General features: G+C 35.8%; 4 protein-coding genes across 5 annotated transcripts in view; 1 reads left to right on the top strand and 3 right to left on the bottom strand.

The window, feature by feature from the left end:
• The window catches only part of LOC148169100 (uncharacterized), a 125,779-nt gene extending 115,169 nt beyond the window's left edge, over window positions 1–10,610 (top strand). For both annotated transcript variants that reach the window (XM_088044658.1, XM_088044657.1), the window contains exons 10-21: window positions 1,481–1,688; window positions 1,741–1,902; window positions 1,952–2,248; window positions 2,307–2,555; window positions 2,606–2,769; window positions 2,822–2,974; window positions 5,467–5,770; window positions 5,821–6,030; window positions 6,084–6,457; window positions 6,506–6,638; window positions 9,449–9,578; window positions 9,622–10,610. In XM_088044658.1, the coding sequence (XP_087900784.1) occupies window positions 1,481–1,688; window positions 1,741–1,902; window positions 1,952–2,248; window positions 2,307–2,555; window positions 2,606–2,769; window positions 2,822–2,974; window positions 5,467–5,770; window positions 5,821–6,030; window positions 6,084–6,457; window positions 6,506–6,638; window positions 9,449–9,578; window positions 9,622–10,277 (3,040 nt within the window). In that variant the 3' untranslated portion in view covers window positions 10,278–10,610. The remainder of the gene's footprint in view (window positions 1–1,480; window positions 1,689–1,740; window positions 1,903–1,951; window positions 2,249–2,306; window positions 2,556–2,605; window positions 2,770–2,821; window positions 2,975–5,466; window positions 5,771–5,820; window positions 6,031–6,083; window positions 6,458–6,505; window positions 6,639–9,448; window positions 9,579–9,621) is intronic.
• Window positions 10,366–14,086, bottom strand: LOC148169099 (uncharacterized). Its single transcript, XM_088044668.1, has 5 exons — window positions 13,725–14,086; window positions 13,465–13,666; window positions 13,234–13,417; window positions 13,086–13,184; window positions 10,366–11,205 (listed from the first exon to the last, which is right to left on the bottom strand). The coding sequence occupies exons 1-5, from the start codon at window positions 13,895–13,897 to the stop codon at window positions 10,775–10,777; spliced, it is 1,089 nt and encodes a 362-aa protein (XP_087900794.1). The 5' UTR covers window positions 13,898–14,086; the 3' UTR covers window positions 10,366–10,774.
• A 392-nt stretch (window positions 14,087–14,478) lies between these two features.
• Mkp (MAP kinase-specific phosphatase) lies at window positions 14,479–15,224 on the bottom strand. The gene has a single exon (XM_088044672.1). The coding sequence runs from the start codon at window positions 15,219–15,221 to the stop codon at window positions 14,646–14,648; it is 576 nt and encodes a 191-aa protein (XP_087900798.1). The 5' UTR covers window positions 15,222–15,224; the 3' UTR covers window positions 14,479–14,645.
• A 242-nt stretch (window positions 15,225–15,466) lies between these two features.
• On the bottom strand, window positions 15,467–16,356 carry LOC148169097 (serine-arginine protein 55-like). Its single transcript, XM_088044671.1, has one exon. It carries the CDS (start codon window positions 16,354–16,356, stop codon window positions 15,478–15,480), a length of 879 nt encoding a protein of 292 aa, XP_087900797.1. The 3' UTR covers window positions 15,467–15,477.
• Window position 16,357: the final 1 nt, after the last annotated feature.

Raw genomic sequence — 16,357 nt, 5'->3', positions numbered from 1 at the left:
AATATGAGAAATTCTTCCCTAAAAATTCGTAATTTTAGTAATTTTAGTGCTACAGTTATGAAATTTGGGGAAATTACTAGGTTTTAATCGTATATTAACTATGCCAAATTTCAAAATTATAGATTAAAAGGCACACTTTTTAGAAATTTTTATTTTGAAGACGAAGCCGAAATATGAGAAATTCGTCCCTAAAAATTCGTAATTTTAGTAATTTTAGTGCTACAGTTATGAAATTTAGGGAAATTGCTAGGTTTTAATTCCATATTATCTCTGCCAAATTTCAAAAGTGTACATCAAAAGACTAATTTTAGAAATTTTTATTTTCAAGGCAAAGCCGAAATATGAGAAATCCTTTCTAAAAGTTTGTAATTTTGGTAACTTTAGTGCTACAACTATGAAATTATGGGAAATTGCTAGTCTGAATGCGTATATTAACTCTTCTAAATTGCAACATTGAAGATCGAGAGACACAAATTTTAGAATTTTTTATTTTTATGAAATATGAGAAATCTTACCCTAATTACCCTAAATTTGTAATTTTAGTGCTACAGTTACGACATTTAGGGAAATAACTAGTTTTTAATCATTTATTAGCGCTGCCAAATTTCAAAATTATAGATTAAAAAACTCAATTTTTAGAAATTTTTATTTTGAAGGCGAAGCCGAAATATGAGAAATCCTTCCTAAAAATTCGTAATTTTGGTAACTTTAGTGCTATAGCTATAAAATTTGGGGAAATTACTAGTTTTTAATCGTTTATTAGCTCTGCCAAATTTCAAAATTGTAGAATAAAAAACAAATTTTGGAAATTTTTATTTTCAAGGCAAAGCCGAAATATGAGAAATCTTTTCTAAAAATTCGTAATTTTGGTAACTTTAGTGCTACAACAATGAATTTGGGGGAAATTGCTAGTCTGAATTCGTATATTAACTCTGCTAAATTGCAACATTGAAGATCGAGAGACACAATTTTTAGAATTTTTTATTTTTACGGCGAATCTGAAATCTTACCCTAATTACCCTAAAATTTGTAATTTTAGTGCTGCAGTTATGAAATTTAGGGACATTACTAGGTTTTAATTTTATATTATCTTTGCCAAATTTCAAAATTGTAGATCAAAAGACACAAATGTTAGATATTTTTATTTTCAAGGCGAAGCCGAAATATGAGAAATTCGTCCCTAAAAATTCGTAATTTTAGTGCTACAGTTATGAAATTTAGGAAAATTACTAGGCTTTTATTCTATATTATCTCTGCCAAATTTCAAAATTGTAGATCAAAAGACCCAAATTTTAGAAATTGTTATTTTAGTAATTTTAGTGCTACAGCTATAACATTTGGGTAAATGACTAGTTTTCAATCGTATATTAACTTTGCCAATTAAATCACCTGTATTTTAATATTATAATTAAAAATCCTGAGTCAAACGCGAGATGTGAAATTTGATTGAACACGAAAGTCGCTAAGCTGTCCTTTTCAGCCATAAATGGAGTCGACTCATCAAAGATCCGCACTTAGATGATCAATATACGGCGCTCTTGGGAATAGCGAGCTCAGATATTCTAGACAGTGGCACCTTCACTTGCCAGGTGGAAGACTTTGAGATCCAGCAATGCCTCTCACGAAGAGTTTTCATCAAAGCGCCGCCTGTTATTAAAGTTGAACCCATGAGTTTGACGGTCCGGAAAGTAATGCCTCGTTGATCCACAAAGAGCTTGATTTAAAAGTTATTGTACGCAGGGCGAAAACGTCTCAATTAAGTGTTTGAGTAGTGGCGACAACACAAATAAGTATACTTATACTTGGACGAAGAATAAAGAGTTGATTCCTGTGAGAACGGAAACGGAAAAGTACGACGTGTTGTATCCTGGAGGGAGCATTCTGCAGATATTCAGAATAGACGTAAGATATCGGATAAAGTTGCTACATAGTTTGATTCCTTTGATTCCAGAAATCTGTCAAGTATTCGTGTTTGGTTCAGGATGATTCCGTGTCTTCGGAAGTTATCGTTGAAATTCACGTGGTGGATCCGGAGTTGGTCCGGACTTGTCCCCAAGAGCTTTACTTAAACGTTACATGGCCGGAAACTGCCCCAGATACCGATAGTCTCCAAGAATGCCCAAAAGGTTACGCATTTCCCGGATTTGTCCGGCGTTCGTGCAGCCTAAACGATGGTTTACGTCCCATCTGGCGTCAACCCGACTACTCCCACTGCACTTCCGAACAATTATATAAAATAGGGTCAGACGTAAGCTTGCTTAGGGGATAAGTGGACGACGGCGAGATTATCAGGGTTTGTTTTCCAGTTACGATTGTTGCAATTAGGGTACGAAACCGCTACGCCTATTCAAATACTCCAGAGCTGTCTCCAATATCTCACATTTAGATCTGCGAGTGGTTTATTACCAGGAGAAGGAACCCGCATACTATTGTTAGTGAGGGATGTTATTTCCTACACGAAGCGTTCACGTTACATCCCTCATAATGTTACCACGGCTGTGTTTGATCTTGTCAACAAAGTGCTAATGTGGCCGAACTCGCTCATCGACCAAGAGGTTGCTTTTACTTCATTTTCCACCAAAAAAAACCTAATTGATTGTTTCAGCAAGTGAAGCTCCTCCAAGAAGTAGTCAGTCAACAAATCGAAATCTCCGCGCGATTATTATCGTCAAGCGAGCCCCTCTTTCACCTTCCGCTTCCGACCATCGACGTTAACCTGATGCTCGGAGACCAGAAGGAACTGTCGTTTCTCACACTCAACGACTCTTTGTACGCCCACTTTCGCTGTCTTTTCGCCCAATTCTCAAATTCTCATTTGTAGAAACATGAGATGGATCCCGCACAAAACCCAAATCTACCTCAAAGACACGCTCAAAGAAAAAATGGCAAACAAACTAAATGAGAGCGTGGTCGGAGTGGTCATCTATAGAAACCTGAGGACGTTCTTACCCCCACGTTCCGTAATTAGATTAAAGTACAGAATATTTTAATTAACCCTTTAACTTTTGACCCCGACCCTTTTTGATTGGGCTGAAAGTTTTTTATCTTTTTCTACCCTATAAAGAAAGGTTCTCAGAATTTTTCCTAACTCAAAAAATTGTTTTTATATTGTCAAATAGCTTAATTAGCAAAATTAATTGAAGTTTTTTTTCGATAAAATAAAATAAAAAATGGTGAACTTCCAGAAAATAACGGTTTTTTTTTTTAAAGAAAATTTCATTAAATTTATCATCTTAAAAATCTAAAAGTACATTTCAAAACCAAAATTTTGAAAAAAAAACGTCTCAATAAGTTAATTTTTGAAAACTTATAGCTATTTGAAAATATAAAAGGAAAAAGATGAATTTTCAGCCAAATCGAAATACGTTTTGACAGTTTTCTCATAAACTACAAAGATGAAAATTTGAAATTTTGGGAACAAAAATAAGCGAATAAAAGAAATTGAATGACAATATTCACATATTTGTGAGACTTCCGGTTATGCCGGAAGTAGTAGTCAACTTGCTTATTTAAAATAAAACACCCCATATATTATTGCATTTTCAAATTCAACATCCAAATTAAGGGTGACTTTATGTGTAATATGCCATTCTAAAATTGAATCATTTCAATAATATCTTAATTTTTCTAAAAAAAAATGCACCACGACAGAAGTGAATTTTTTATTCGAATTAAGTACTCTATAATCCATTTCAAAATCGCCACGTTGATTAAAAAATCAATTTTGCGTTAACTTTATGTGTTGGAACACATTTTCTACTAAAAAATGGAAAAAAGCAGTGTTTTTACTGTTTTGTTTTCAATTTTTGACAATTAAATTTTATGTGAATCTTTTATAAACAAATTTGGTGGTCTAATAGAAATAAAAAATTCCCAAAAATGTTTGTGGAAATATTTTTTTGTAATGCAAATTTAATTTTTTTTTTGAAAAATCGAGATATTTCAGAAATAATACAATTTAGGTATAGCACGGTATACAGGGCCCGGCAACACTTGTGTCCACCCCAAAAATCGTCTTTAATATTAAAGTTACAATTTTGAAAATTTGCATACGCTCATGGTTGATAAAGCTCTACACCTGACGCAAACATTTGTTTTTTATCACGGTTTGGTTGGCGTCGCGATGCCTAAGAAGTATAATTTTTAGCGATTTTTGAGTTTTTGCGGAAATATTCGCGAATTCAATTTCTTTTCAACATAACTGTGATACAAATATCTGAGTTTTTATTTTAAATCTAATGCAAATTGTGTTTAAAATTTGCGAAAAAAACGTTGTTTTCAAAATTATGACAGCGCAGCAGCAAACTACGTTTACACCACAATTTCACAAGTACTTCATTTACTCTTATAAAGGTTAATTTTGATTAACACGGGCATGTTGCAGTTTATGGACACCAGAAATCGTTAATTAACATCGACAAAGCGACAATTTCACCAATTTTACTTTTGTTACAATCTAAAGCGAGCGAAAGGATAGATGTCATTTGTGACACAAGCTGTTGACAGATGGGTGTAAACGTAGTTCCCAATTTTGACGTAATGAAATTGGAAACTAACTTGATAAAACCGCATTTTTTTCTCAAATTTTGAAGACAATTTGCATTGAATCTAAAATAACAAATGAGATATTTTTACCACATTTATATTGAAAAAAATTAAATTAGAGGTTGATATCACAAACCTTCACAATTAACTAAAAATTATATCTTTAAGGCGTCGTGACGGCAAAACTATCAGTGATAAAAAACAAATTTTTCCATCAGCTTCTAGAGCTTCGTCAACTGTAAGCGTATGCAAATTTTCAAAATTTTACCTTTAAAATTAAAGACGATTTTGGGGGTGGACACAAGTGTGCCGGACCCTGTATAGACAGTGATCTTTAATTTGCATATAAAATTCAAAAATGCAATAAAATATAGGGTGTTCTATTTAAAATAAGCAAGTTGACTGCCACTTTCGGAATAACAGGAAGTATCAAGTATCCGCTTACTTTTGTCCCCAAAATTTCAAATTCTTATCACTTGTATTTTCTGAGAAAAATGGCAAAACGTACATACAGGTGTCCCAGAACTCGTAACCCAGAGAAAGAAAACAATTCTGAACCAAAATTTCGAAACAAAAATTCTAAAAAGTCTAAAAATAATCGAGTTAAGACGAAAAACCGGTAACCAATCCCGAAGCAGAACAGTATTTGAAAATCGGTAACTATGGACACAAACTATCATTCATTGGTCAAATGACCATTAAACTCTTGTTGTCTAGGATATTTTACTCCACCTCTAGAATAAGCTTCCAGGATTGGTTGTTAATTTTTTATCCTTTTTCGTATACTATAAAAATTTAAAATTACTATCTGCATTGCTGTCGGCACCCTCCCTTGCTCTATTGGTCATGAGTTCTGGGACACTCTGTATACGTTTGCAACAGTTAAAGGGTTAAATGAGTTTTTTCCACTCGCAATTCCAGGGACGGTGCCGAAGCAGAGTACGAAGTCATCTCCCAAATTGTCCGTCTATGGGTGCTATCAAAGAACAAAGATTACAAAAATTACACTCCACAAATCGTCTTGGACTGGAGGCACAACTCCCATGACAATTCAACGAAGGACGACGGGTGGTACATGAAGTGCGCAATGGCGGCAACGGCTATGTATGCCTATTCGTGGAACACCAGCTCGTGTCTCACAAAAAAAATCACATCGAATTTAACACGCTGCATGTGTCCGACCACTGGCACCTTCGCCCTGTTGCTCACCACTAGTAACGTTCAGGTAATATTAACTTCGGCGCCTCCACCATTTTTAACCCTGAAACCCAAAAGGTGGAGAAAGAAGAACCCCAACCGCGCCGCTACATCGTCCTCGCTGGCTGCTCTCTTTGTTTCCTCTCGGCCCTCACCTGCACCATCGTCTTAACAGTCCACTGGCTCCTGAAGAGGTCCTGTATTGTCTTCCTGAAGCTACAATGTTCGGTTTCCATCACCGGTGTGATGCTAACTTTTGTTCTCATCACTCTTGGTGATCCTCCGGAGGTAAATAAAGTCTTTGGATTATTTAAATTATTTGTGAGTGTGGCGTTCTGCAGCGGATGTTCCCCACTGTGGTCGCCGTCGTCGAAATCCTCCTCCTCATGGGAATGTCCGCCCACATCAGCATCCTCCTCATGGTCTACACTGAACTGGTCCAACTTCCGAAATCCGCGGCGTCCAAACAAACTGTGATAGGAATAAGTACAGGCGTTCCTGTGATAGCAGTATTCGGGAATCATTTAGCCCATCGCACCATGGATGTTCGGTTGAAGTCGTGGTGGCTACTCGCTGGTAGTTTGGCGTTTCACATTTTTCTTACAGTGATCACTGTGATAATAGCGCTGTTCCTCTTGCTGTATTTTACTGTAATTAGTAAACTGAAGAGGCTCGCGACCATTCATGAGAAAGAAGGGAAGATTTTGCAGAGGCGGTAATTTCGATGCTATAGTGAGGTTCAGTTGATGGTTTGGTTTTTCAGGATTAATCTGCTGAAGAGGTCAGCTTGTGTCTTCGCGGCGCTGGTTTTTGTGACTGCCAGTAGTATACTTTATGTAAATTTCCTGAATGTTATCTGGTGCCATTACGAATTTAGTGTCTCGACAATGTTGCTGGTACGTACTTAACTCAGTTGGTAGATTCTTAAATTTTAGTTTTCTGTTCTATAAATCTAACGTTTGTTGGTGTTAATTAACAACTCTAAAATAGTTAACTTTGCCAAATTTGATTGCTATTGCAATAAAACTGTCAGAACTGCGAATTTTAATTAAAAATATTGAAATTTTTGCCTTTTTCAAAAAGAGAACTTCTGAAATTTATGTTATTTGCTCTATAAATGTGACATTTTATTGAGTTAATCAACAACTTAAAAGCAGTAAACTCCCCAAATCTGTTTGCTACACTACTAAATTATCAGAATTACGAATTTAATTAAAAATATTAGAAATTTCCGTTCACCTTTGGAAAAAAATAATCTAAAATTTGAGTTTTTTGCTCTATACATTTGACATTTGCTGGTATTAATTACCAACTCTTAGATAGTAACTTCTCCAAATTTGATGGCTATAGCAATAAAACTGTCAGAATTGCGAATTTTAATAAAAAATATTGAAATTTTTGCCTTTTTCAAAAAGAGAACTTCTGAAATTTATGTTATTTGCTCTATAAATGTGACATTTTATTGAGTTAATCAACAACTTAAAAGCAGTAAACTCCCCAAATCTGATCGCTATAACATTCAATTTATTAGAATTACGAATTTTATTAAAAAACATTGGGAATTTTCATTTCCCTTTAAATAAAAAATTTTAAAATTTGAATTTTTGCTCTATAAATAGGACATTTGTACGAGTTAATAAGCGACTTAAAAATAGTAAACTCCCCAAATCTGATTGCTATAGTACTAAAATTATCAGAATTACGAATTTTATGAAAAATATTGGAGATTTCCGTTTATCTTTGAAAAAAAATTCTAAAATTTGTGTTTTTTGCTCCATAAATGTGACATTTGTTTGAGTTAATAAACAACTTAAGAACAGGAAACTCCCCAAATCTGATTACTATAGCACTAAAATTATCAGAATTATGAATTTTATTAAAAAATATTAGAGATTTCCGTTTCCCTTTGAAAAAAATTCTAAATTTTAAGGTTTTTGCTCTATAAATGTGACATTTGTTTGAGTTAATAAACAACTTAAAAACAGTAAACTTTCCAAATCTAATTGCTATAGCACTAAAGTTATCAGACTTATGAATTTTATTAAAAAATATTAGAGATTTTCGTTTCCCTTTGAAAAAAATTCTAAAATTTAAATTTTTTGCTCTATTCATTTGACTTTTGGCTTGTGTTAATTAACAACTCTAAAGTAGTGAACTCCCCAAATTTGATTGCTATAGCAATGAAACTATCAGAATTGCGAATTTTAATAAAAAATAGAAATTTTTGTCTGTTTAAAAAAGAGAATTTCTGAAATTTGTGTTTTTTGCTTTACAATTGTGACATTTGTTTGAGCTAATAAACAACTTAAAAACAGTAAACTCCCCAAATCTGATTGCTATAACACTAAAATTATCAGAATTACGAATTTTATTAAAAATATTAGAGATTTCCGTTTACCTTTGGAAAAAAAAACTACAATTTGAGTTTTTGGCTCTATACATTTGACATTTGCTGGTGTTAATTACCAACTCTAAAATAGTAACTTTCCCAAATTTGATGGCTATAGCAATAAAATTGTCAGAATTGCGAATTTTAATAAAAAATATTAAAATTTTTGCCTTTTTCAAAAAGAGAACTTCTGAAATTTCTGTTTTTTGTTCTATAAATGTGACATTTGTTTGAGCTAATAAACAACTTAAAAACATTAAACTCCCAAATCAGATTGCTATAGCACTTAAATTATCCGAAGTACGAATTTTAATAAAAATATTGAAGATTTCCGATTCCGTTTGAAAAAAAAATTCTAAAATTCTATTATCAAAATTACAATTTATTCCTAAACACCAAAATTTGTCAAAAAAAGCTAACGCGCGTTTCGATAGCAATGCAGAGCGATGATTAAACTAAAATTTGAGTTTTTTTGCTCTAAAAATTTGACATTTTCTAGTGTTAACTAACAACTCTAAAGTAGAAACCTCCCAAAATTTGATTACTATGATAATAAAACTGTCAAAACTGCGAATTTTAATAAAAAATTTTTGGAAATTTTTGCCTCTTTGCAAAAAAGAACTTTCGAAATTTGTGTTTTTTGCTGTATAAATGTATCATTTCTTTGAGTTCATAAACAACTTCAAAACAGTAAACTCCCTAAATCTGATTGCTATAGCTCTAAAATTATCAGAATTACGAAATTTATTAAAAAAATATTGGAGATTTCCGTTTCCCTTTGAAAAAAAATTCTAAAATTTGAGGTTTTTGCTCTATAAATGTGACATTTGTTTGAGTTAATAAACAACTTAAAAACAGTAAACTTTCCAAATCTAATTGCTATAGCACTAGAGTTATCAGAATTATGAATTTTTTAAAAATATTGAAAATTTTCGTTTTCATTTCAATTTTTTTTTCTAAAATTTGAACTTTTTGCTCTGTAAATTTGGCATTTGCTTGTGTTAATTAACAGCTCTAAAATAGTAACTTCCCCAAATTTGATGGCTAGAGCAAAGAAACTGACAGAATTGCGATTTTTTTTTTAAATATTGGAATTTTTTGCCTCTGTTTAAAAAAGAGAACTTCTGAAATTTGTGTTTTATGCTCTATAATTGTGACATTTGTTTGAGCTAATAAACAACTGGAAACTCCCCAAATCTGATTTTTATTAAAAAATATTGGAGATTTTCGTTTCCCTTTGTTTTTTTTTTAAATTAGAGTTTTTTGCTCTATAAATTTGGCATTCGCCGTTGTTTATTTTAGTTTCTATGGTTACAGGGAGTCGTGATAATCGTCGTTTACGTAGCAAGATCCGAAACAAATTTTTACTACTTGCTCCAAGGAAGACTGAAAGCGAAACAAAAAGAAGGTTTCTTCGGCGTGGAATCCACAGGCAGCCCCTTAAACTGTAAGTCCCTCTTTCCCTCGACTTCACCACATCTCTTTTGCAGTTTTCACGAAAGAAGACGCCGAAGTGGAGAGCGAAAGCATGCCCCACCGCAAATCCGACCAATCCTCCAAACCCACGGAATGTTTCCCCATGTCGGACTCAATCAGCTGCAAATCCGGCCTCCCGGAATGCGTCACCGGAGCCATCGAGTCCTACGTTCACACCGACGCTATTTACTGCGCCCAATCGTCGCTCCGTAACGAGGCCATCGAGCGATACAATCGTAGCCCTCAACTGTACCGAAAAACTGCCACTTTCAAGATCGAAGACGATGCAGAACGCCTCCGATGCCGCTCCCCTGATATTATAGCGTCGAAGATATGCACCGAACTAGATTTAGTGGCGTCTCATGCGCCTAGCATCGTCATTACACCTGAAGAATCGATCAGTGGCGATGACTGGACGAAAAGAACGCAACCTGAAGGTAGAGAAATCGCGACGGTTAGTGATAAGATTGAAGTTGGACCAACTGGGGATAAACTGGATGGAATGTTGGATCGGATTAGTCACGATTTGGATTATTTGTTGAATCGAAGCGATGAAGATGTCGGGCCGAGGAAGTTCTCCATCACGGACGCCATCAAGGAAGAAGAAGAGACTGAAGAGGATGTTAAAGTTCCAGAAGCTATTACAGACATATTACGAACTAGTTGTTAACGTACGATTTTTAATATGATTTGAGACCAATTACGTACCTGATACTTTTGTATTCCCATTGTGAGTTATGGCTGCAGGAAAAATCAACTTTAGCCAAAGATTTTTTATTAGTTATAAGTCTTAATCTAGCTACAATACACCATACATATAACTGTGTTGATTTAGTCAAGAACTGTGATAAGAATAACAAATCAACAAGTAACTTTGTAATAGGTTGATGTGCCTTAACTTCACACTCCGGGCATCTTCAGAGTGTGCGACTACTGCGTGTAACTTATAACTATTTGTATGAGTCTGTGACATTCCATTCATGTAAATAGATTATTACGGAGACTCGTTTCGTTTCCTTGGTATACAAAACCCGTATTTAAACCTAATTTAATTCATATGTAAGTAAATTCGAAACTACGCATCTCTTAACTAAATTAACTTAAATCACATCCTCTGAAATAAATAACTAAGCTAAGCTATAAGCTCGAATATCACATTATCAAATATCAGTGTTCTTCAGCTTCCTCTGAATTAATCATTTCGAAATCACTATCGCTGCTGCTATCCTTCCGGACAGGCGGTGGAGCCGTCACGACATTTTTTATCATTTTGATTAAGTTGTCACCAACCGCGGCTATATTCATTACATTACTAACAATATCTCTGTCGACGGAATCTCTGTTGTCGACGTTGGCAAAACTGAGATTCTTCGCATACACTTCTTCTTCCGAAGAACTGTCGCCGTTGAAATGAGTCGATTCGAAACGGATTCCTTTATTATCCGAGTCTGAGTCGGTCGAAATGTCGCCGGGACTGTACGACACACCACTGGGGCCCGGAGGGAGGAGGTCGTCTTCTTCGAGACTTTCTTTGTCTTCGGCGTCGAGGTGCGAGGGCATGGAGTTCAAGCCGCTGATGAGGGAGCTCGTGACCGAGTCTGGAATTCAAAATTCAAAAATGCCAATTATTTCTTATTTTTATACAAAGTGGCTTCCTTTCTCAATTTGACACGGTCCAAGGCTCGCAAAATGACCTCAAATTGGGAGGTTGTTAACCCGAAGTAATTATAGCTTTACAAAAAATGTTATTGTAATCAAGTTTTTTGCAGATTAATTTTTTTCATTACACTCTCAATAATAAATTATTCACAATCGCACGGAAATTCCGCTTATATTCCTTCAGTGTCAACGAACGAATGCTCCAAAATACGGCACTATTTTTAAATCGTATTATTGAGTTTTCCAGAGTTTAAAGCGAACATGTCAGTTTATCGAATATAAATATTTTTTTAAGAGAAAATTTCCTACAATCTTAGGAAGTTAATGTTAAGTAGATGTGGAAAAACGTAAACAAAAATAAAAATAGAAATGCAAATGCGAATTTATATTGCAGTTTTTTCAAGAACAAATTTAGGAGAGAAAAAAGTGGTAGAACTAAAAATAAGCTCAATATCAACAAAAAACGAACTAAAAACACTCAATTATGTAACGCAATCCTCCTAATTAAGAACAATAAGGTTTTTTTATAAATGTTTCTAGCATCAAGGGTGGCTCTGGAATTCCAGGCATGCACTATTTTGCCGCTTTGTTTTCATAGTGAATATAATTATGTTTAACTACACTTAAAATGTCACTCACGTCAACGCCTTTTCAGTTACGATTTTGTGTCCAAATCTTTGATATTCAGGGTTTAAACCATAATTAGAACAGTTTTTTTGCCAAAATTAACTTTGAAGTTGATTAAGATTAACTGTAAATGTCAGTTGAAAAATCTAAACCCACATTTGTAATGAGCGGCAAATTTACTTGACTCTTGATGCTAGAAACATTTATAAACACCTAAGTAGCAAACAGAAAAATGCAAGCGCGGTAATTTCACACTTTTAAATTCGTTTTGTTGACTGTTGTAGGATTTAGATAACGAATTCTGGGTTATCAAGTTATCAAAAAATTCGCTCTAAAAAAACAAAACCAGCTGATGAGATGAGTTTATTGCCCGAAAAAAGTTATTTTTCCTGATTCCACAACCTTGGAGTCCTGATATGCTTATCACACGTGCTCTGGTTATCTAATAACCAGAATTTCTTAGTGCTAATTTTCACTGTGCAAAATTTAACAAAAGCTTCAGGAAAATTTATGCCAATTTCGTGATAATTATGCAGCCATTTCCTCTGTGTAAAAATAAGCGTTTCCAATGTTGCTGCACGAAAATTGGCCTTATAAAAATGCATTTACGTCAACATTTGCTCATGTCTTTGGCATGACGATTTATGTTAACAATGCGGCACATAAATCAGAGCTTAACTTTTTAGTACCCACATGATCTTGTTAAATTTGGGTTTTCTTCAGTCTACATTGCAATGCTCAAACTCTCAAAATGTGAATCATTGTAGACCCAATATTCTGCAAGCTTTTGACGATTAAATGTCAACGGGCATCGTCTGTACACGCAAAGCTATTATTAATGCTCCCTAAAACAAAAGTGCTCAAATCTAAAAGCGATGCAAAGTGAACGCATCTATTTCTAGCCACCTGTCAAGAAATATTTACATGACGTGAGGTCTTTAAATTACAATAAACCACGAAACCGATAAATTCTAAATATTAACGCGGCGAAATTGATCCAACTCGCAATATCAATTAATTTGTTTTCAAAACAGTCTCGGCCTGTTTACACGCTGAAATCGCCAATTAGGCATATTATACACAAACATGCAGATAAAACTCACGCATTCTAATTCATGAAGTCAGACATAAACATGTTCCAAGGTCACAACAAACCAAACTATTTTTAACCAGCAAAAATAGATTTATTTACCTGCCGTTTTATCAGTCAACAAACTATCAAGATCTGGATCACCCTTACTGAAATCCTTGTTTGAAATGAAAGGAATCAGTTCGTCTTCAGCGAGGACTCCTGAAAGTTTCATCATCAATTTAGATAAGAAATTTCGTTGTGCAATTACCTCTCTCTGAACCAACAGATCTAATAAATTGCTTCAGTGCTGCTATGTACTCTGCAGGGACTTTAGTTAGTGCCAAAGGGATAAAAAACACTCCAAGAAGAGCGAGGTAAGAAATCACATAACCAGAAATGCTCCTCGCGATGAAGCTGATGATGACAAAGACAATGGAGGCGCAAATGCAGAACTAAAACTTTCATTCCAGGAAAGAGTTTTTGGTCAAATCACACTTACAGAAGACGGGTTGTCTTTCCTCAAAGCCCTCAATGACAACACGACGTCTGTTAAATCATTCCTCAGTTCGTCAATAAAGTCCAAATGGGGCGACTCCACCACCAAATACTGCGTGTTCTCAAAAAAGGTGTCTGCAGCAAATCCTGCCAGAGCGAGCAAGAAAATAACCCCAAAAAACCTCAGCTGCAGCTGAATGACTAGCCTGAAATCATGACATTATTAAATTATAAATAGCAAAAACGTGCAGGTGCTGTCATTACCAAAAAAAGAAGTTAAGTACCAGAAACACGGTCAACGTGAGGGAAACGTCCTGCCAGCTCAAGATCTTGTAGCAAACTTCGAAATATCCTTCAAAGCGCGTAATTTCACGTTTCTTCTCCGGTTTTTCTTCCCTGGTGAAGAAACCACGCAGTTTTCCTCGCAGGAAGTCCATTTCGGTGAAAACGTCTTTTGTTTTTGTTTTGACGGTGGTGGTTGGGCGAAATGGTGCAAATATTGTTGGCAAACACTGGTTTATCGTCAATTGCGACGATCGGTGTAAACTACGCGCATTTTACACAATCTTTCATGACGTGCACAACGTGATTAAAATTTGCTTATGCTTATTTTGACGATTCAAAAAAACAAACGATTCGGAGGAGATCGGATCACGCGACTAATGACAGCTGCGGCGGTGCCGTGTTTACAGTGCGAATTTCGACACGGGGCAATGACTTGCAAAAACAAATAAATTGCGGTTTTACAAATTTTTAATTTAGTATTACAATCAGTCCCTAATTCTGTGACGTACATTATGAGCGCTATTTAACAGGAGAACTTGTCGCAGTAAGCAAACATGGTGGCGTTTATCCGCAGCTCACGGAAATTTTGGTCGATGTGGCAACACCGCTAGTGCCTGGTGTTTTGATTGTCATGTTTAATTTGCGGGCGGATTTGTATGTTGTCCATTTTAAGTAGTTGGGCGGATTTTTATGCAATCAAAACGGGATTTCCAGGGTTTGAAGAACCTCAAAATTCACAAATATAAAACTTTATTGGGGGTAAATTACAATTATTTCGTAAAAATGTTTGCGATTTTTATCAATTAAAAGATGTTACATTAACTCTAGAAAGTGATTACCTTAGAAAACTTCTTTAACCTAATTGAACAAAAAAAAAACGAAAGTATGGAAACCATCAAATTATTTACTATTCAACTCTTTCAGTTGTTTAACAAACCCATCATTTGGTCTAATACAACTTCTGGATTGTTTGACAATACAGTAAGCATCAAAATATTCATAACCGCGAACTAACATTAAGTAACCTATTACAACAGAAGCTGATCTGCTAACACCAGCATTACAATGCACCAGGACGTTGTTTCCTTTGCGCACGGCGTCGTCAATGAATGCAACACTTTCCGTCAAAACATTGTATAAATTGGTCTCAGGTATATCCAAGCACTGTACAAATTTATAACAAATACGTTCACACTGATCTGGGGCATCCACTCCAACACTTAGAACGTTGTTTATCTGGAATTTCCTCAAAACATCAAAGTCGCAACAATCTTGTGAGCCCAAGTATAAAAAATCGGTAATTTTAGCGGGGACGTTATCGGGCTGGGTATCGACTATAAAACCAAATTGGGCTTTTGGAAGTTCCACAGCCACTGAGCCAGATTCGTGAAATTTTCTACCATCTAATAAAGTTAATGTAGTAGTCGTAGGTGTCAAGCGGTGCCGTTTGGTGCGAAGGTCATCCAGAAAACTCATTGTTACTTCATATAAAACAAATCAACTTTTGAACACATTGTCAAAGAAGCTTACGTTGTTGAATGAAGAAATCTTACCAACTGTTATGTAGGGTTACATAACATCAACTGCTTCTTGGACAACATCAAGTGTTATGTACAAACTCCCACTAATGAACCAAACTAATTACATATTAAACAAAATATAAAATGTCTGATTATAAATGCTAAAATTAACGCTAAGACTACGAACTTTACTACAAAGGGTGTGTTAGTGGTTAGTTGGGGGACCCGGAGCGACTCCTGGACTTGCTGCGTTCTTTGCTGACCGAGCGCGATCTAGATCTGGAACGTTCCTTGGAAACTTCTCTAGACTTGGATCTCTTCTGGGATCTCGATCTGGACCTGGATCTATCAACCGACTTCTTTCTAGAGTTGCTCCTGGATCTATCAACCGACTTCTTCCTGGAGTTGGATCTGGATCTGGATTTGCTGTTTTGTTTGGGACTGGCCGACCTAGACTTGCTCTTGGATCTGGAACTCCGTCTAGAGCGGCTTCGGGACCTCGATCGCCTCTGAGAACGACTGCGGGAGCGACTACGGCTGCTGTACGACCCTGACCGCCTACTGCGCTTTTTGTCCTCAATCAAGCGAATGCGTCTACCGTTCAATTCGGTATCATCGAGCTTTTCAATGGCATTTTTCAAATCAGAGTGAGAAGCGAATTCGACGACACCTTCGTTACGGTGCTGTTTATGAGCATCTGCGTACGTAACTTCGCCGGCTTGGCGCATGTAATCTTTCAGATCTTGCCAGCTAATGCGAGAAGAAAGATTTTCCACGATAAGCCTATAATTGGTTCTTGTTGGGGGCCCATAGCGTTCATGGGAGCGGTGGTCGCTGCGGCTGGACCATTGGTCTCGACCTCGGGGTGTCCCTCGGGCCCGTTCGACAGTCACACGCTCCCCTAAAAGTTTTTTACCGTTTAATTCATATACAGCATCGTCGGCATCGCGATAATCATCAAATTCAACAAACCCGTAGCCGTTTTTGATGAGCACGTCCCGCATTCTGCCATAGCCCCTGAAAAATCGCTCTAAGTCCCGCTCTGTGGTCCCGTACGGCAAACCGCCGACATACACTCGTGACCCTACCATC

Source organism: Gnatocerus cornutus, chromosome 9 (assembly GCF_029298725.1).
Source record: "Gnatocerus cornutus isolate USDA-ARS CGAHR chromosome 9, icGnaCorn1.1, whole genome shotgun sequence".
Lineage (NCBI taxonomy): Eukaryota > Metazoa > Arthropoda > Insecta > Coleoptera > Tenebrionidae > Gnatocerus > Gnatocerus cornutus.
This window is presented reverse-complemented; position numbering and strand designations above follow the sequence as displayed.

Coding starts and splice junctions, on each gene's coding strand:
- LOC148169099 (XM_088044668.1), bottom strand. CDS start 13,897: ATGGACTTCCTGCGAGGAAAACTGCGTGGTTTCTTCACCAGGGAAGAA. Junction 13,418..13,464: donor GGAAAGACAACCCGTCTTCT/GTAAGTGTGATT, acceptor TGAAAGTTTTAG/TTCTGCATTTGCGCCTCCAT. Junction 11,206..13,085: donor GTTGACTGATAAAACGGCAG/GTAAATAAATCT, acceptor TTTGAATTCCAG/ACTCGGTCACGAGCTCCCTC.
- LOC148169097 (XM_088044671.1), bottom strand. CDS start 16,356: ATGGTAGGGTCACGAGTGTATGTCGGCGGTTTGCCGTACGGGACCACA.
- Mkp (XM_088044672.1), bottom strand. CDS start 15,221: ATGAGTTTTCTGGATGACCTTCGCACCAAACGGCACCGCTTGACACCT.